We start from the raw sequence: 20722 nt of genomic DNA, 5'->3' as shown, positions 1-20722 counted from the left end.
CCCACCCTAATACTGTGCTTTTCCAACGGCCTTAGCAAAAGGCACACCAGGAGATTATATCCCACCACGCCTGGCTGGGAGGGTCCCACACCCACGGAGTCTCCTGTGAATCCTCCTGCTGTTGAATGTCATTCCTGACCATCAGCCCTGAGTCAACAACCGTGTTTCCAATGTGCTAGTCATTCTCATTCCCTTTGTCCACTGCACCTGGCGTTGTTCTCATCTGTTACTACATTTACTCCTCCCATCACTCATACCACCAAGCAACTATATAAAAAGCAACAACTTAAACTAATGACGCACAAGACCTCCAGGTTCTGTGCCTATTACTTTGGTGGTCAGTCGAATGACCAGATGCCTCACACTGCTTTATTAGAATGGGCTCCTAATCTTATAATTGCTTTGCATGGTCTAGGCTTTGCAGTGAATTATGTGTGATAAAGTGACTAAGTCTCAATAAATTAATACTGTCTTGGTATTGGAAACTGTTTTGGCCCTCAAGGTTTTTTTAGTGTTGATTATTTATTTGGAGAAAAGTTTGCATTTCTGTTGTGAACAAAGAAACAGATTTTGCATATATGAGCCAAAACCTATGTTAGAGAAAATGCCAAATAATTCATTTTTTTCCCCAAACGAGTGCCCACTTTACCTGTTGGCAAGTTTATTGAGACCAAACAATAATTTCATTTTTTTTTTTTTTTTTTTTGAGACAGAGTTTTGCTCTTGTTGCCCAGGCTGGAGTGCAATGGTGCAGTCTTGGCTCACTGCAACCTCCGCCTCCTGGGTTCAAGTGATTCTCCTGCCTCAGCCTCCCTAGTAGCTGGGATTACAGGTACCCACCACCACGCCCAGCTAATTTTTTGTATTTTTAGTAGAGACAGGATTTCACTATGTTGGCCAGGCTGGTCTCGAACTCCTGACCTCAGGTGATCCACCCGCCTCAGCCTCCCAAAGAGCTGGGATTACAGGCGTAAGCCACTGTGCCTGACTTGAATTTCTTTTTCTTCTCTCCCTCTCCCTCTCCCTCTCCCTCTCCCTCTCCTCCCTCTCCCTCCCCCTCCCCCTCCCAACAGATTCAAGTCCCAGAGACGGGATGAGAGCTCAGTTTGCGTGTCCTGGGAATTCCTTGCTCACTGACCATTTTTGGTTACAGCTGAGCACACTGATGACTTGACTTCCAAATGTTAAGATCCTGTACTTTCGAGGTTTCATTATATTTGCAGTGGATCTGTGACTAAACCATTTTCCAATAAGGGCTGCTACAAAAATCGTGGGCATGGTATGACCCACAGATTGGAAAGCATGACATGTAGAACTACTCCAGGTCAAGCTTCCCATGACACCTGATCTACGGAAGAAGGTGGAATATTTGTAAACATAGATGAGGCTCACAAGGAAGGACAATGAGATGGTTCAGGAGGAAAGGGCAGATGGAGTGAGAGTCAATACATTTAGCTTAAAATGTTTAGCCAGCATCTGAACCAAGACGATGTATACAAAGAAAGACATGCAAGATGGACCTCTAGAAGAACCAATTCGATAAATTCTAATCCACTAGGAAAAAATTATTTTTCATTTAAATTGGAAAACATAATTGCCTAATTTAGCAATTGCTAAGTTATTAGAATAAACAATAACCAGAGAAGATCTCCCTCAGCAGGGTATAAAAGGGGATATAGGGCGAGATTTCCAGATTTTAAAAATATAACATTTTGGAAACCCACTTAGCACCTCCTCCCTCTGACACCATGGCCAGCTCTTGTTGTGGCTCTGTCTGCTCTGACCAGAGATATGACCAGGGCCTCTGTCAGGAGAGCTGTTACCACCCCAGTTGTTGCCAGATCACTTGCTGTGGGACCACCTGGTGCTGTCCCAGTTGCCACAGGCCCCAGTGCTGCCAGTGCCTGTGTTGCCAGCCCCCCCGACTACTGCCCCAGCTGCTGCAGTTTTAGTTCCTGCAGACCTTCTTGCTGTATCTCTAGCTGCTGTTGTCCCTCCCACTGTGATTCAAGCTGCTTCCATCCTATCTGTTGCCAGGCGACCTGCTGCTACCTCAGCTGCTGTGTGTCTAGCTGTTGTCGCCCTAGCTGCTGTGTATCAAGCAGCTGCTGCCCTTTCTGCTGCCAGACCACCTGCTATAGAACAACCTGCTGCCACCCCATCTGCTGTGGCCATTATGATCATTCAATGTCCTGCTCTAGGTCCATGAACCTTCTTGTCTTGATCCTTCCTTCCAGGCAGAGAGCATCTATTCACAGAACATGTGGACTTCTTGATGTCATGAACTTACAAACAGACCCATGCATTGATTCAGAAAACCCCAGGCTCCGTATTATTTATTCTCTTTTATAGGAACTTTTATTGCTAGTGAATCATAATTTACAGCCAGATTTTGCATCAAATTGTTTTAGAATTTCTGATTCTGATTCAAAATACAGAAGTCTTCTAATATTCCCCTTCTAGCTTTTTTCTTCCTAATGTTTTTCTGTGGAATCCATTTTCATGTGGAATTGTCTGATGATCTCCAATAAAACTTCTTATCATTCAGAGGCACCAAAATTGCTCATCTCATTATTTGTTAATAATGAAATGGTCTGTGCATATTTCTATCTCTTTTCCTGTGCAACACAGGAGTACATGTTATCAGGAGACCGTACAATAGAAAAATTAAAATGGTATTCACCGGTGAGATTTTAATCCAAAATGGAATTCAGTTCCACAGCAGAAATAGGAAAATGTTTACAGGGAGGCATCACTGAACATAACACATGTAACATGAGACCTGTGAATTGCAATTGTCTCCAAAAGAGAAAGTCCTCAATAAACTACACTCCGTGAATTGATTTAAACCAATCTACATAGTGGAAGCTCAGTGTATACAATAGTCCATGGACTTGAGAATTAGAGCTTTGGCTGAATTCTGATTGTACTGCACACCAACAATGGTCTTGGATATGTCGCTTCAACTCTCTCAAACTAGGATTGCTTTTCTCTAGAGAACGGATCACAATGCCTGCTTATTAAGATGTTCATAAAAACTCAACAAATAAAGGTGCATGGTGGGGTAATGAAAGAATGCTCCCTTTTACTTCCAAGTAGCATCATATGTATGCCTGTGTGTGTGTTACTTTTTATTTCAAAATAACTATAGATTCAGGGCCAGGTGCGGTGGCTCATGCCTGTAATCCCAGCACTTTGGGAGGCCGAGGTGGGCGGATCATGAGGTCAGGAGGTAGAGACCATTCTGACTAACACAGTGAAACCCTGTCTCTACTAAAAATACAAAAAATTAGCCAGGCGTGGTGGCACGCACCTGTAGTCCCAGCTACTTGGGAGGCTGAGGCAGGAGAATTGCCTGAACCTGGGCGGACAGAAGTTGCAGTAAGCCAAGATCACGCCACTGCACTCCAGCCTGGGCGACAGAGCAAGACTCCGTCTCAAAACAAAAACAAAAACAAAAACACACAAACAAAAAACAATAAAAATTAAAAACAAAAAACAAAAAACTATAGATTCACAAAAGTTTGGGAAAGAAGAGCAGCAAAGTTTCATGTACTCTGTACTCAGGTTTCCCTGATGATTAGATCTTACATAACCACAGCACATATCAAACTCCAGAAACTGACCTTGGTACAATCCACAAAACTTGTTCAGATTTTACCAGTTTTACATGCACTTGTGTGTGTATGTCTGTGTGCAGTTCTATACAATTTTATCATGTGTATAGATTTGTGTAACCATCATCACCATCAGATACTGAATTGTCCCATGTCCAGAAGGTCACACCTCTTCCTCAAAGTCATCATATGCAACCCCTGGAAACCCCTATTCTGTTCTCCATTGTTATAATTTTGTTTTAAGAATAAAATAAAATACAGAATCTTATAATATGTAATCTTTGGTTGTTGGGATTTTACCATCAGCATAATTCTCCTGAGATCCTCCAAGTTATATCAACAGTTTATTCCTTTTTATTGCTGAGTAGTATTCCATATTGAAAGGCATTTTAGGTGTTTCAGGTTCAGATTTATTTATTTAGAAAAAATGTATTGAGACTTTCCACTTGTAGGTGAAATTTGCCACTTTTTAGTTGCAAAACATTCTACTTCTAGTATTCTTGAAATTAGTAAATTCTACTGTATTTAAAAACTTCTTCATCCTTAAGGCTTTAAAAATGTTCGTAATAGGCCAGGCGCAGTGGCTCACGCCTGTAATCCCAGCACTTTGGGAGGCAGAGGTGGGCAGATCACCAGGTCAGGAGATGGAGATCATCATCCTGGCTAACATGGTGAAACTCCGTCTCTACTAAAAACACAAAAAACTCGCTGGGCATGGTGGTGTGTGCCTGTAGTCCCAGCTACTTGGGAGGCTGAGGCAGGAGAGTCGCTCGAACCCAGGAGGTGGAGGTTGCAGTGAGCTGAGATGGCACCACTGTACTCCAATGTGGTGACAGAGTGAGACTCCATCTCAAAAACAAAAAAAAAATTAAAAAAATTATACTCCATCTACCACTCTGTGTAATAAAATAGGTACGATTTAGGTAGAATTTATTTAATTTTTGTGTACAGTCTTCACGTGAATTATCACTTCTGTTTCTCCAGACTATAAAATTTAGCAGCAAGTACATAGAGTGACTTTTTTCCTGCTTTTTTTTTTTGAGTTTCTTTAAAAAAAAATCCAGTGTGCTGTCTATAGGAATTTCTCATCATGGTTCATGCTCTATTGCTCCATTATCATTCATATGGGACTGTCGGTTTTGGTATTAGAGCCATCTAAAAATTTTCTCTATCTTGATAGGTGGGAGGGTAACATGAATGTATCCATTTATCAAAACTCAACACATAGTACATTTTGGATTTGTGCCTTTCTGCTTATGTAAATTTTACAAAATTATAGGAAATAAATAAAAAAATAAAAATATTGATTTATGAATAAATCTACCACATTGTTACATTAGCTAATTTCCTTTAAGCCCAATTCATTTTTTTCAAAAACTTGTTTTTTGAGAGCTGGGGTCTCACTATGTTGCCTAAGCTGGACGTGACCTTCTAGGCTCAAATGGTCCTCCTGCCTCAGCCTCCCTAGTAGCTGGGACTGCAGGTGTGCACCACTGTGCCTGGCTAATCTAAGCACAATTATTTTAGTTGAATTACACTACTATGACCTCCTTTGATCTCATTTTAATGCATTACATTACAATTGTGTGTGTGTGGTCCTCATAATAAACTGTGAACTCACCCGAAGGAGAATCTGCATCATGTTTGTAATCCTAATGGCGTGCAATACGTGTCTCTCTAATTATCCATTTAACAAACCTGTGGTACAAACAATACAAGTCCTCTATCTCAGTGCTTCTGCAAAGCTTGAATGACCAGAATAAAGCAGGAGGTCTCTAAGTGTGGTCCCTGGACCTTCAGCACCAACATCATCTGGGCTATAGATAGAAATGAAGCTCTTCCCAGCAATCGGAAGCTGAGGGCAGGCCCAGCACACAGTGTTTCAATAAGCCCTCAGCTGATTCCGATGCATGGCCAAGTTAGACTACCACTGCGGGGTAAGTAGAATAAAAATAAAGCAATGTCTTCCAGAATCCAAGAGACCAGCTGGAGAGACATGATACCAGCATACAAGACACCAAAGTAGCAATTTAAGAAACTGTGACCTTGCAAGTAACACCAACTATACAAATGCGTTGCCTGTTAGGATATAAGGATATAGAACATGACCCCAAATTCAAAACACTCAAAGAAACCCATTCCAGTGGGTCACCAACTATCACACAGGTCACCAACCTGTACAGGTCACCAACTATCACACAGGTAGGGCTGTTTCCTTTCCTTATGGCTAAAAATGACCCACAAAATAAGACATTTTCCTCTTGTTCCGGGTCAAATGCCACACTGACCAGATGGGCTTTCCTCCCTGTTGGTCATTGCAAGAAACTGGAAGTGTGACTCACAAAATTCTATCCTGGTAGAGGATGTAGAAGGGGAGACTGAGAAACGTAATTCTAAACCCAGATTATCACATGACAGCTCTCTATGGAGGAAGATGAAGAAAATGTGATCTAGAAGATGTCATCATCATGAATCAGGGGGAAAGGAAGATGGGATAGAGCTTATTACATCTGGATAAGAATGTTTTGTTTCCAACAGGTTTAAATCATTAAATGGACATACATTGTCTAATCTAATAATTATTTAGTTTTTAAGTAAACAAAAACAAAGAAAATGTGACGACAGGAAAATGGGGCAGTATAGAAGGGGATGTGGCCCAAGGACACTTCTGAACTCCAGAGCCTCATTCTTCTGGAAACCTACCAAGAACCTCCCCCCTGACAACATGGTCAACCTCTGTTGTGGCTCCATCTGCTCTGACCAGAACTGTGGCCAAGGCATCTGTCAGTAGAGCTGCTGCCAGACCACCTGCTGCAGGACCACCTGCTGCCGCCCCAGCTGCTGTGTGTCCAGCTGCTGCAGGTCCCAGAGCTGCCAGTTCGTGTGCTGCCAGCCCACGCCCTGCCGTCCCTCCTGCTGTATTTCTAGCTGCTGCTGCCCCAGCTGCTGTGAGTCCAGCTGCTGCTGCCCTTCCCACTGCCAAACCACCTGCTGTAGAACAACCTGCTTCCACCCCATCTGCTGTGGCAGTTCTTGCTGCTGAGTGACCTGCTCTGGATTTGTGCACCTTCTTTCCCCCATCCTTCAGTTCAGGCAGAAAGCGTCTATTCAGAGAACATGAGGACTTCCTAATATCAGGAACTTACAAACTGACCCAAGCACTGATTTGGAAAACCTGGATCTTCTAAGGTTCCCCTTCTAGATTTTTTTTCCTAATATTTTTCTGTGGAATGCATTTTCTTTGAAATTGCTTGATATTCCCCAATAAAACTTCTTAGCTATCAAAGGCATGAAAATTGCTCATCTCTCATTATTTCTTATTAATATAAATGGTCTATGTACATTTCTTTTTCTGCACCACAGAGCAGTACATGTCAGGGGCCTTTATAATTAAAACATTAAATTGGTATGCACCAGTGAAATTTTAAGCAAAGCCAGAATTAAGTCTCATGGTAGTAGTAGGAAAAGAATTTTAAAAAGGCATATTTCAACCTAACACATGTAACATGAGGGCTATGGATTGCAAGTGCCACCAAAAAAGTCCTTAATAAGCTACATTCATTAATTAATTTAAGCCAATTTAAATAGAGGAAGTTCAGTGCAGAGGATATTCCATGGACTTTGGAATTACAGCTGAGGTTGAACTCTGTGCTGCGTAACAACTACGATCTTGGACATGTTACTTCAACTCTTCAATCTAGGATTCTTTCCTCTAAAGAAAGGATCACAACAACACAAAAGTCTATTAAGGTTGACATAAAAATTCAGTGAGATCAAGGTCAAGAGATTGAGACCATCCTGGTTAACAAGGTGAAACCCTGTCTCTACTAAAAATACAAAAATTAGCTAGGTGTGGTGGTGGGCACCTGTAGTCCCAGCCACTCAGGAGGCTGAGGCAGGAGAATCGCTTGAACCTGGGTGCCAGGCAGACAAATGAAAGCATGCTTTCTTTTACCTCCAATTAATTTGTTTTTTTTAAACTTTTTATTTTGAAATAGCTACACATTAACATGAAGTTGAATAAAAGAAAGTATGACAAAATACCATGTACCTTTCACCAAGTTTCCCCAATAGTCACATCTTTGATTACTGTAGTATATGTCAAGTCCCAGAAATTGACATTGGTACAATCCACAGAACATGTTCTGATTCTACTAGTATTACCTGTTCTCGCATGTGTGCGTGTATGTGTATGTGTGTAGTTCTATGCAATTATGTGTATAGATTTATGTAACCACCATCACGATCTAGATACAGAAGAGTTTTGTCTCCATAAGGCCGTACTCACACCCGTCCACTCATCGTCCCAACACCTGGCAACCATCATTCTGTTCTCCATCTCTATCATTTTATTTCAAAGATGATGTATATATGGACTCTTATAGTATTTAATCTTTGGTTATTGACTTTCTTTTGAGCCTGCATAATTCCCTTGATATCATCCAAGTTATTGAGTGTATCATTTGTTTTTTCCTTTTTATTGCTTATTAGCAATAAAACGTTTGCTTTCGTTTGTTCCTTTTTATTGCTTAGTAGTATTCCAAGATATGGGTGCAGCATAGTTTGGTTTGTTCAATCATTTTCCTGTTGAAGGACAACTTGGCTGCTTCAAGGTCAAATTTTAAAATTTATTTATTTAGAAAAATGTATTGCGGCTTCCTACTTGTGGGTAAAATTTGCTGCTTTTTAGTTGCAAGACATGCTATTGAATAGTAGTATTCTTGGTATTCTTGGATTTAGTAAATTTATCTTTATTCTCTTTATCTCTTGACTTTAAGGCTTTTAAGAGTTTCTTTTTTTTTAGATGGAGTCTCGCTCTGTCGCCCAGGCTGGAGTGCAGTGGCACGATGGCTGCTCATTGCAAGCTCCGACTCCTGGGTTCACGCCATTCTCCTGTCTCAGCCTCCTGAGTAGCTGGGACTACAGGTGCCCGCCACCACGCCTGGCTAATTTTTTTGTAGTTTTAGTAGAGAAAGGGTTTCACCGTGTTAGCCAGGATGGTCTTGATCTCCTGACTTCGTGATTCGCCCACCTCGGCCTCCCAAAGTACTGGGATTACAGGCTTGAGCCACCGTGCCTAGCCAAGGCTGTTAAGAGTTTCTTAGCTAACCTTCTATTTCTTTGTGGACGAAAGAGTTCTAACATTTTAGTATTTCTTGTAAGGGTATCACTCTTTTCTTATGATAATCTAAATACACTTTTCTGGGTAAACATTAGCTTATGTCTCAGTTAAATTTTGAAATGAACATAGGCACAAAACAGGCAAAATGCGTTGCCAGAAGTATAAAAATGCAGGTTGTATTTATTCCTGTGGCCTATGTAATTATGGCTAATATTTAGAGGACTTCGGTGCATTTAGCACTAACCTGGTAATATGGTTGTTGGGAAAAATAATTTTTGAAGAGTTTATATCACTCTTTTAAGTCATAATTTATGTAAGACAGAAATGTCTTTCAGGTATTTGTGGCTGGGTATTTTATTTTGAATTGTTTCTCTCCTAGGATGAGCATGTAGGGAAAATTACTATGTCTTATAGGAATCCATACTCTTAAAAATGGGATTTTACATGACTGAATCTGAGGACAATTATACATTTTAAAAGATGAGCATGAACATGGATAGCAGGGATAAAGGGTAACAATGAGTCATCAAGTAAAAGGGAATAAAAAAAAGTCATAAATGTATAGGTTTGTAAATTGGAAGTCACGTTAGAGATATCTAACCCAGAGATTTTCAAACAGTGAAGTTTGCCATCAAATAGAGTCCAGAAATGGACTTGAAGGTCTATACAAATTAATTATATCCTAAAGCTGTCTTAAAAGCAGTATGGAAAGGATTATTTCAAATATACTATAAAACAGGTAGTCAAATTCCGGAACAAAGAAAGAAGGAAAGGGAAAAAAGGAAGAAAGAATAAAAGAAATGAATGAAAGATGTACATAATGAAGAAAAAGGAGAGAATTTCATTTGTTAAATCAAAACAAATTTCATTCAGATAAAATAGTCAACGTAAAAATGAAACTGTTCAGTGACCACACCTAGCCATGGATCCCAGCCAGTAGCCACACATCAACAAAAGCCCAGGCAGCAGCCCCACTGAACCTCAGGGCCTGGGCAGGAGTTTTACCCACCCAGAGACCCTGAAGAGTAAGCCCTGCCTGTTCACAAATGCTACCAGCTTCACCGTCCAGAATCCCAGGCTGGGCTGACTGCTGAGAGCCTTTCCCTGCTGAAGGGAACTTGTAAAGTGTAGAAGAGGAGACTGTCCTCAAAGGCACAAACACCAATGTGAGATTGCAAGGATTTTACACACACACACACACACACACACACACACACACACACACATACACTGAAATATTATTAGCCATGAAATAAGAAAATCCTGTCATTTGGGACAACATGGATGGACCTCGAGGACATTAAGCTAAGTGAAATAGGTCAGACAATGAAAGACAAATCATCTCATTTACATGTGGAATCTAAAAACTCATAGAAAGAATGGTGATTGTCAAAGGTTGTGGATAGAGGAAATGAGGAAATGTTGGTCAAAGGGAGAAAATATTCATTTATAAGATGAATAGGTTCTGAGGATCTAATGTACAGCATGGTGACTATAGTTAATTACACTGTATTGTATATTTGAAATTTGCTGAAAGAGTAGATCTTAAATGTTGTCACTATACACACTCAAAAAAATGGTAACTATGTAAAGTGGTGGAGGTGTTAACTAATTTGATTGTGGTAATAATTTCATAATATATACATATCAGAGCATCAGGGTGTATGCCTTATATACATACAATTTCATATTTCAATTGCAGCTCAGTAGAGGTAGAAAACATGAAATTGTTAAAGTACTAGAAGAAATCATGAGAGATTCCTAAGCATAAACTAAATTTATCTTAAGGAAAACACACACACACACACACACACACACACACACCATAAAGAATAATAAATAGTTAGTATAAAGTGATCTCTACTGAGTCATCAGCAGGCACCAATCATCACGGCTTCTCAAGGGCATGATTCTTTTCCAGAATACAAGGTCTCCTGGAAATCTTAGAGTTGTTCTCGTACACCACAATGGGGCTCACAGGGTCTTAATCCCACAGCATCATGGAAACCACTTTCGTCCCTTAATAAAATACGATGGCTGGGTACATCAGAGCCAGAGAACAGTGCAGGCTCAGAACACCAGCCAGCACACCAAGCAGGGGTCCACTTGGGAGCCCAGGTTGTTTTCACCCCAGTTGAATCACCTGGAAATTAGGGACAGGGAAGGAGTAGGAACTGGCTAGGAACATAGCAGCATTGTAAGAACACCACAATTTGATTTATTAGACTTGTAAGCAACTGAGAGCAGAAAGGGAATCTCTATCATTCATCCAATCCCTTCCATCTGGCTCTTGGATCTCCCTTAGAAACACCAGCTTACACTGAAACCCCTCCCCTGATTATCTGCAGAGGCGGCCCAGTTCATAAAACATCTCCATCATGGTGAGTCAGACATTTTTCCACCCCCTTCCCTAGGTTCCTTGACTCCTCAAGGGTGGGATGAGTTGACGAATTGACAACATTGCACATTTTTGAAATGATAGTCAGCCATCCCTACATGAAAAAACATAGGCTGATATCCTTTGTTCTTGATATCTGTTTTCTGCTTTCGTTCTCTCTCTTCATTGATTTATTTTTTGAAAGCAAAGATGCAAAGTGTGAAACTGGATCAGCAACTTCTATAAGGAAGCAGCAGACTATAGGGCATCTTCAAGGCCCAGCAATTCAACAGAGAAAGCAAGAGGGCTGGGAGTGAATTAGAGCAAGACAAGGATACTGAGTCATCCAACTTGGGTTGGCAAGAAAATTTTGGAACCTGGGGAGATGAGTTCATGTGCTCTGTTAGAGCTAGGAACGCAGAAAGGCAAAGTCACAAGGAAAATCTGACCCAGGGAGCAAAAAAATGAGGGACTTGGACCTTTTAGTATAGCTGTTCTCTGAAGCCAACATTCCACAAGAGACCCTGAATCTGAATTTTGGAGGGTTGTTTCTGTGGAAAAGGAAACATCAAACTTTCACAGCTTAGTTGTCCACCTTAAAACAGCTCTGTATTTCTCATCAGAAGGTCTAGAAAATTCAGAGTGCAGAAGATGGAAAAGGGATAGGTCCTACAGTGTTCTTGTTCTCACACCAGTGGTCATCTGTTTCACACTGAAACCTTCACAGGCCATCTGACCCATAATGAACGAGCCATCAGACTAAAATGTAGTTTTATCCTCCTGAGTCACCAAGAAGAGTCGTGGGCCTGTAAGAATAGTAATCACCCAAGAGTAGTCATGATGTGTGAAGCAAATGAGGCTGAAGCACATAGTATGTGCTTACAGGCAGATGTCACATGGCAGCTCTAGGAGGAAGTTATAGTAAGAGAGTTACCACAGGAGTTGGTTCAGGAAGAGCTGAGCTGAGGAGCCCTGACACATTAGGGAAAGGAGATAGTGTTTCCATCTGTGTGGATGAAGTTAACCAGAACAACAAACTTGCCTAATTTGATAATTGCCTGCTTATCAGGACCACCAACAACAAGGAAAGAGTGCTGCAGCTGAACAACAAGGAAAGAGTGCTGCAGCTGATGACATCAGGCCTTAGCAGGGTATAAAAGAGGATCTGGGGCAAGGAGACTTCCAAACCTTCCAAACCCATCTTCCTGGAAACCCACCCAGAACCTCCACCCTCTGACACCATGGTCAACTCCTGTTGTGGCTCTGTGTGCTCTGACCAGGGCTGTGGCCTAGAGAACTGCTGCCGCCCCAGCTGCTGTCAGACCACCTGCTGCAGGACCACCTGCTGCCGCCCCAGCTGCTGTGTGTCCAGCTGCTGCAGACCCCAGTGCTGCCAGTCTGTGTGCTGCCAGCCCACCTGCTGCCGCCCCAGCTGCTGCATCTCCAGCTGCTGCCGCCCCAGCTGCTGTGTGTCCAGCTGCTGCAGGCCCCAGTGCTGCCAGACCACCTGCTGCAGGACCACCTGCTGCCGCCCCAGCTGCTGTGTGTCCAGCTGCTGCAGACCCCAGTGCTGCCAGTCTGTGTGCTGCCAGCCCACCTGCTGCCGCCCCAGCTGCTGTCAGACCACTTGCTGCAGGACCACCTGCTGCCGCCCCAGCTGCTGTGTGTCCAGCTGCTGCAGGCCCCAGTGCTGCCAGTCTGTGTGCTGCCAACCCACCTGCTGCCGCCCCAGCTGCTGTCAGACCACCTGCTGCAGGACCACCTGCTGCCGCCCCAGCTGCTGTGTGTCCAGCTGCTGCCGCCCCACCTGCTCTAGTGGCTCTTGCTGCTGATGCCCTCACCTACACTCACCTGCCTTTATTCACCAGCATTCTTGATAGAGTCCACCTGTGAACTGAATCATGCAAGGCCACCTGGACAACCTCAGTTCCAACCAATTCTTGGATTGCGTTTGGCCTCCAAATATGCTCACCCAACACTATGTTGCTACCCTCTACCAAATGAATACAAGTTTGAATTTTCTCTGAAATATGTCAACTCCCATGTTCCCTGAATTGAAATATTTGCTCTCTACCATAATTTATCCCATGGAGCTATTCCTCTATCTTAAATAAATTTTAATTTTTGAGGCATACAAATAATATATGGGCATTGTGTCTCATTATTTTTCCTTCTTGAATTCTCGTCCTTACCCGTCAAATTTTCTGCTGTTCTTCCCTGCAGAGGGAGAAGACCACAGCAGATGATATCAGGGGCTCCACCTCTGTTCTATCAGCACTCTCCATTCAAATACAGGAAAATGGTTCCTTAGAGCAGGCACCTGAAACTCTGCCTGAGGACTTTCTCTGGATAAAGGAGCAAACTCTGGGCTGGAGACTTAAAGCCTCTAGGAACAGCACTCAGAGAATGAGTGGGAGTTGGTGATATATGCCCTGACTTGTTTCCCTCCAGTGGAGGGTATGTTAAACCAGTTTTCCAGAGGTCCTCATTGGGATTTATTCCAGATGCCTACAGGAACATTCTGATCATGAACTCACTCTATAATGACTTTCCCTCCTTCCCAGGGTCATTTCTCAAGTTTCCTCCAGTGTTTCTTAGGTTAATTGCCCAAATATACTATATGTTCTCAGATCCTCTTTTGTGGGTTTGCTCCAGAGGGCACACAGTCTAAAACAGCAGTATTCCCAATCTCACTATCAGTGTCCTTCAAAATGTTTTTGTGCAATATGAATGGTTACCATAGATTTTGGTCAACTCTTGAGTTTATTGTCACCTGAATGGACACCTCTGAACATTTTGCTGGTTTTTTTTTTTTTGCTTTTCAGTTTTTGTGCATTAAAATGTTTTTCTATTATTTGTTCATTTACTTTTTTGGCCTTCTGTTAAGCATTTTAATTTTTAAAGTGTTTATTTCAATATGCACATTTGCTTTGAAACTAGTTGTCTTCGATTGTTTTTTTCTTCCACATCATTTTATCTGAGGGATAGGACACAACCACTATGTTGGTGATTCTTATCCTAAAAAAGGCTATATTGAAAAAGGTTTCACCCTGAGCCATGCTGCTAAGTTGAAGGCACCAAAGAAAGACCTAAAACCAGGATGTTTGCACGAGTGATTTTTATAAGAAAATGCTCTCAGGAGAAATCAGTAAGGAACAGTGGGAAACAGAATAGGATTGTAGAAGAGGCTAAGCCCAAAAGGATTTTATTCTCATTTGACCCCACAGGAGGCTCTAGAATGTGAATGGTATTACAGACCCATCTTTCTGAGAGGCAAGGTAGTTGGAACTTTGCAATCCTACATCAGTTACCACCAGCTATGGGCCACCCATGGGAGAGGAAGAGGATGCAGAGAGGGCAGAATCCTCCAGATGAGGTGGCTCCTGGAGGCTGAGGACAACTACCTGGAGATGCGTGCAGGCGAACACAGGGAGCCGCTGGCTGTCCTACCTACACTAGCTTGGGGATGGGGCATCTTTCTGGCAAATGGGATCAGGATAGGGAGCCCTGTAGTCCACCCCTGGCACTGCTTAGCTCCAGCTGTTTCTCTCGTTAGGCTCACTCCAACTGGTTGGTCGCAGTTTCTAGAGAAATGTATGAGAGGAGGGGTCACGGGCACCCCCGCTTCTGGTCTAGGTCACTTGCTTGGTAGGGTAACCCGAGTCCTCATCCTGAGAGCTCTGAGCCTTGGTTATTGTGTCCCTATCAGGCTTGAGCCCTTGAACTTGCTCATTTGCAGTCAAGGCTGGAAGTAGAAGCACCAAGCATGCCCCAGGGGATCACTTAAGTGCTAAATATATTCCTCCCTGTCCCCATTGGCATAACAGCGGTCCTGCTTCCTCATGATGATGAGGCCAATTGCCAGTGGGAATAGCTCTTTTCTTTATGCTAACAACCATAGCTTTAATTCCAATTAAATCCTTACTATGCCTCCTGGAGGTGGCTCCTCCCCTCTTGGAGCCAGGACCTCTCCATAAAACTTATAGTTATTTGGGAGAGAGCATAAATTCCCTCAGGTGGCTCACAGGGCATGAAGGTGAGTGAGCAACTCCTCTTTCCACATGTTGGTTTTCTGTATTAATGTATTTTACCTATTGTGGACACACTACCATGTGATGGTGATTGGTGTAATAATTCTTACTGCCTCCCGAAGAACAGCACTCCACCTCACAGGGTGTCATCTCCAAGCTGGGATCTCTGTTACGGCTTCAAGAGGTGGTTGCATCACACTATCCGTTCAGCTGTTTCTGGATAGTGCAGTATAAAGTATACTGTGGATAACAGGGTGGATAACAGGGTATCTATGGTTACCTGCCCACTGCTACATACCTTGTGCTCCATATGGGGTTGATTAGCCAAAGGTGAAGTTAGGTAGGATTCCACACTGCCACATCAAGTTCTCTTGGGCCCCCATGTAACGGTGCTGGCTGAAGCACTCATCGCCTGACTGTATGTCAGTTCCATCAACAGCAAGTAACTGGCTGATCCCCTCATAGGATGGTACGTTATGAGGGACTCCGGGCTGCTCTCTTGCTGGCAGGTCGGATATTCAGCAGTGGTGTCCTGGTATGCTCTAGACATGATGCTTAAAAATATTACCAGTGTGGCAGCCTCTGGAATCCTTGTTTCTTCTCTTCTAGAGCATATGGATCTTAGCAAGATCTCCACAGAATTCATATTTCATGTTCATCAAGTCTGATTCACATGGCATTATCAATATTGTGGGTCAACATGCTGTATTGTAGGATGTTCACAATGCCTAGATCTTTTGAGATGATACTGTGACAAAGATCAGGAGAATTAACATATCCCTGGTTCAGCACAGAGTGTTACCACCACTGTCTGTTCCAGGTGAAATGGATTCACTTATTATGCTGCTTCCTGGTGGTTATTGAAAAGCATATATTTGCCAGTTTGGTTGCCACATACCCCATATTGGAGACTGTGCTCATTTGCCCCAGAAACGATTCTACATGCATCAATCACATTGACTATAATTACATTTTTATTTGATAGGGTTTGCATTCATCCACTGTCATCTGCCATGATCTAGATGGTTTTTGTTGGGTCTGAACTAGTGAATCATATGAAGGCAGTATTCACCTCTCCTGCATTTTAAAGTCTTGAATATGTCTCTAATTTCTTGCTTTTATCCACTCGTTTGTGTGGAGAATGTGTGAGAGGTCCCAGATAATGTAACGAGCTTCCATTGGGACTTTCCTGTTGTAATAATTCTTACTCCGTAGGTCAAGGAAGGTTACTGGTGAACTCTACTTTGGAGAACGGGGTAAATGACCCCATGGTGGGTCTGTGCACCCTGTGAAACTACTGTAAGACTAACCTGCACCAAGACCCCATTTATTTTCTGACCATGATTATGAGATCCTAATGGGGTTTGTGTTACACATTTTGGGTTTCCAGCTTTCAATGTCAACTCAGATCTGGTGTCCAACAGCATCCAAATGCATGGGTATTCTACTTTCCCCTGAGAAGATGGCTGTGGGTATCTATGGGAAAGGACTAGTGAGGCTACTATTTACTGTGACCCCGTTTTTGGGAGGACTGGCCTCTCCTTTAGTTGATACATTCTAGGTCCAATAATCAACTCACATCCGGAAACTGGATAAAGGTTTATGAATTTCCATTGGAGCAACTTATCTTTTTGCTCGTTTAATCTTAAGCTCTTGAAATATACACAGATGGAGATACAGATATACAGTTGGCCCTCAAATGAGACAAGTGTTAGTAGTGCCAATATCCTGTGCAACCAAAAATTAAAGAATAACTTTGACTTTCCCAAAACTCAGTTACTAATAACCTATTGTTGACCAGAGCCTTACTGAAAACTTAAACAATCAACACACATTTTATGTGTTATATGTATTGTATTTTGTATTCTTACATTAATGTAAGTTAGAGAAGAAAAAATGTTACTAGGAACATCACAAGGAGGAGAAAATATATTTACTGTTTACTAAGTGGAAGTGGATCATCATAAAGGTATTTATCTTGGTCATCTTCATGTTGATTAGGCTGAGAGTAGAATGAGGAAGAGGAGGGGTTGATGTTGCTGTCTGAGAAGTGACAGAGGCAGAAGAAAATCCATGTATAAGAGGACCCATGTTGTTCAAACCCGTGCTGTTCAAGGGTCAGCTGTGGATATAGATTATATAGATATAGATGTAGCTAGCTATGGATATAGATATAGATATGAGTATAGATATAGATATTGATCCACAGAGTCTACAGCTATTCCTATGCCTTTTTGGCCACCTATGTCCTATTCTGAGTACCACCATGTTCTGTAGTCCATAATCATAGATCTCTGTGAGTCACAAAATACTCTCCCTAGTTTGCCATTCTTCACTTGCTGCATATCATATAATTATACCTACACTCATTCTTAAAGTTAAATGTTACCTCCTGGCTTTGCTATTCTGAGATCTTATCATCCCCATTACTCTTGGGAAGCTTAGTTCTATAACAAAACTTTTTATCACGAATGCTGACCTTATGGAATAGGCACTCCTAAATTTCTCATTGATGCTGGTTACTCTCTTACCTGCTCATTCCTTACTGCTTTAGTAAACAGAGTGTCTCCAAGACTCACCCTCGAAACATAGTCAGCTGCTTGGCCTTAAGACCAGAGCTATTTTAATATTTCCACTTCTCTGTACTTTTTATTTATTTTGAGACAGAGTCTTGCTCTGTCTCCCAGACTGGGGTGCAGTGGCTAGATCTCGGCTCACTGCAACCTCTGCCTCCCAGGTTCAAGCAATTCTCCTGCCTCAGCCTCCAGAGTAGCTGGGACTACAGGTGCATGCCACCACGCTCAGCTAACTTTCTGTATTTTTAGTAGAGATAGGGTTTCACCATGTTAGCCAGGATAGTCTCGATCTTCTGACCACGTGATCCACCCGCCTGGGCCTCCCTTCTCTGCACCTTTTGATCCCTTCCTCTTCTTCCATGGGCTGTGTGTTACCAGATAAATCTATACTAGTTATCTACTGTTGCCTTATATTATCACTTCACAACTTACAGCTTAAAACAACACACATTATCTCACAGCTTCTGTGGATCAAGAATTCAGGCATGCCTTACCTATGTTCTCTACGTCACAGTGTTTTCCAAGACTATAATCAAGGTGTTCACTGTTACTAGAGTCTCATCTAAAGCCTCAACTAGGAAGCAGCTACACCCAGGCTCACTATGTGGTTGTTGACAGGATTCAGCTCCCAAGGACAATTAGAGGGAGCCTCAGTTCCTTGTGGGCTGTTGGATGGGGGCTGTCTTCGAGTTGTTACCACATGGATCACTGTCTCTTACAGCAGCTGGCTTCATCAAACCCAATGAGAGTGAGCGTGAGAGCAAACCAGAGCTGGCCAACAAGAAGAAAGTAACAATTTTTGTAAGATAACTTAATCATTCAATGTACCATATGATGTTGGTTAGAAGTAAGTTACTCAAAGGGTTGGAATTACTTAAGACCGTGAGCTCCAGGAAGCGGAAATAGTGGGGCTAACTTAGAGGCTGCTGCCCCAGCTCTTACACAATGTTGAGCAAGATAATCAAAACACAAAATACACATACTATGATTCCATTTAGATTACATTTTAAAATGTGGGAAAATAAACTGTATTATTATGGATGCATATCTAGGTTGAAAAACTATTAAAAAAAGTAGAAAGATTTAAAATCAGAATAGCGATTACCTCTAGAATGGAGGGAGGGAGATACAGTCAAGAAAAGACATATAGGAGCACCTCTTATGGATGACAAGATTCTATTTCTTGACGAAGGCTTTGGGTACATACATGCTTGCTTAATAATTATTCGTTATATCAATAATTAATTAATGTATATATGTTATACATTTTTAGTATATGTGTTTTTCACTTAAAAAGTTTTTTTAAAATCCAAGGTGAACTGAAATACTCATCGTATTTAAATTTTAAAAGTCAAGATAAAGCAGTGATTGAAGACAGTTTAGAACAAAGAGATTTCCCGAATGGCATATGGGTATTCATATTATTTTAAATATTGCTCTAATTACACATACCACTTCATACCAAGAATGGTAACATTGTTTAATGCTTATTCTTAAATATTTTAATACAATTTCATTTTTATTATAAATAGGAACTTAATTGAATGGGAAATATGGTAATTTATCTATCAATTAGACATGCCTTTTGTAGGCCTCTCTATGTATTTCACAGTCTTATAACTAAGTCACAGTAACTCACCTAATGAAATTACATTTTATCTCCAAAGTGCATACTAGGTTTTCATTCCAAAAATGTCAGAGTACTAACATAACAGATGCGATACCTGACAAGAGAAGCCCATTTCCCATGTCATTCTTTAAAGGGTATGTTAATACGATGTGTCCAGGTTGCGGGGTAAACACAACACATGTTCTTCAGTGTTGATTGCAAATATCAGTTGAGTTCACTTCATTCTAATTTCCTTGATGTTTACCTAAGTGAGGTCTTTTATCATGAACTTCTAAAAAGACAACAATAAAATTAGTTTAAAATTTAAAAATGAATATGAAAGAAAAACTTACACTCCTTCTACTACTCCATATAATAAAAGAAGGACAGTTTAGATAGACTTGGCATAACTTGTGTGTGTGGTCCTCAAGTTAATATCAAGTATGCTTCACCAGACGGTGAGTAGAATTTAGCAGCAAATACATGAAATGACAGACATCTCGCCTGCTTTTGAGGCTCATTTTGTAAAAATCCAGTGTGCTGTCTATAGAAATTTCCCATGGTGGTTCATGCCCTATTGCTCCATTATCATCCATGTGGGAATGTCGGTTTTGGTATTAGAGTCATCTAAAATAGCAAAGATAATTATCAGTGTTTTAGTTTACAATACTCCAAATTCAGTGTTTAAAATCCAGTATCATTTTCTCTACTATATAGATACTACCAATTGTATTTTAATTATTTTAGTTGCTTCTGTTCCCAATTGAATATTATACAATGTATGTCATACAGACAGTTTAAGCAGATGGGTCTCAAGCTTGGCTGCCCTTTACCTGAGAAACTTGAAAAATTCTGGTGCCCAGGCCATAACCCACAGCAGTTAGTCAGAATGTTTCTGAGCAAGAGTCAGGCATCAGTAGTTTTTAACACTCCCTGAGTGACTCTAATATTCAACCAACTTGTAGAACCCCTGGATGAGGGGTTGTGATTCTCCATACATTTCCCTACATTCAGAATGTACCTGCCTTTGTAGCTGTGGTGATAGAGTTTTCTTAATTCCTATAAATTTATATGGAAACCTCTCCCCTCATAATCTAAACCTTTTTCTTTTATGTTTTTTTTAAAATTTTTCCTCAGCCCCTGATATACAGCAAATCAAATAAACACCTCCCTCTTCAGGACTCCATGTAGTTTCACAATACAATAGTTTCAATCTTTCACGTTCTCCAGCTTTGCAAACACAGACCACAAAGTAAAGACTCATAAATCAAGTGTTTGCTAAACAAGTTAATGTGATAGAAATATTGCAAGGTGCTTGGTCTTTAATGATCTTAATTAAGACATTTAAGGACGCCATCATAGAGTGAACAACTTGTCTCTTACTTCTTGG

The 20722-nt window shown here is 41.4% G+C and overlaps 2 protein-coding genes across 4 annotated transcripts; both read left to right on the top strand.

Moving 5' to 3' along the window:
- The first annotated feature begins 1748 nt into the window (after window positions 1–1748).
- LOC105472410 (keratin-associated protein 4-3-like) lies at window positions 1749–6660 on the top strand. Its single transcript, XM_071081926.1, has 3 exons — window positions 1749–1864; window positions 1953–2189; window positions 6435–6660. The coding sequence occupies exons 1-3, from the start codon at window positions 1749–1751 to the stop codon at window positions 6658–6660; spliced, it is 579 nt and encodes a 192-aa protein (XP_070938027.1).
- A 5697-nt stretch (window positions 6661–12357) lies between these two features.
- LOC112424975 (keratin-associated protein 4-2) lies at window positions 12358–12948 on the top strand. 3 transcript variants are annotated; one of them, XM_071082005.1, is made up of 3 exons: window positions 12358–12608; window positions 12654–12780; window positions 12859–12948. In XM_071082005.1, the coding sequence occupies exons 1-3, from the start codon at window positions 12358–12360 to the stop codon at window positions 12946–12948; spliced, it is 468 nt and encodes a 155-aa protein (XP_070938106.1). The 3 variants fall into 3 exon arrangements, with proteins under 3 accessions (XP_070938106.1, XP_070938107.1, XP_070938105.1); XM_071082006.1 differs by having other exon boundaries at window positions 12358–12516; window positions 12694–12948; XM_071082004.1 differs by having other exon boundaries at window positions 12358–12948.
- Window positions 12949–20722: the final 7774 nt, after the last annotated feature.

This window comes from Macaca nemestrina, chromosome 17, assembly GCF_043159975.1.
Source record: "Macaca nemestrina isolate mMacNem1 chromosome 17, mMacNem.hap1, whole genome shotgun sequence".
Taxonomy (NCBI): Eukaryota; Metazoa; Chordata; class Mammalia; order Primates; family Cercopithecidae; genus Macaca; species Macaca nemestrina.
The sequence above is the reverse complement of the archived record's forward strand: the minus strand, read 5'-3'. Positions and strand labels throughout refer to the sequence as shown.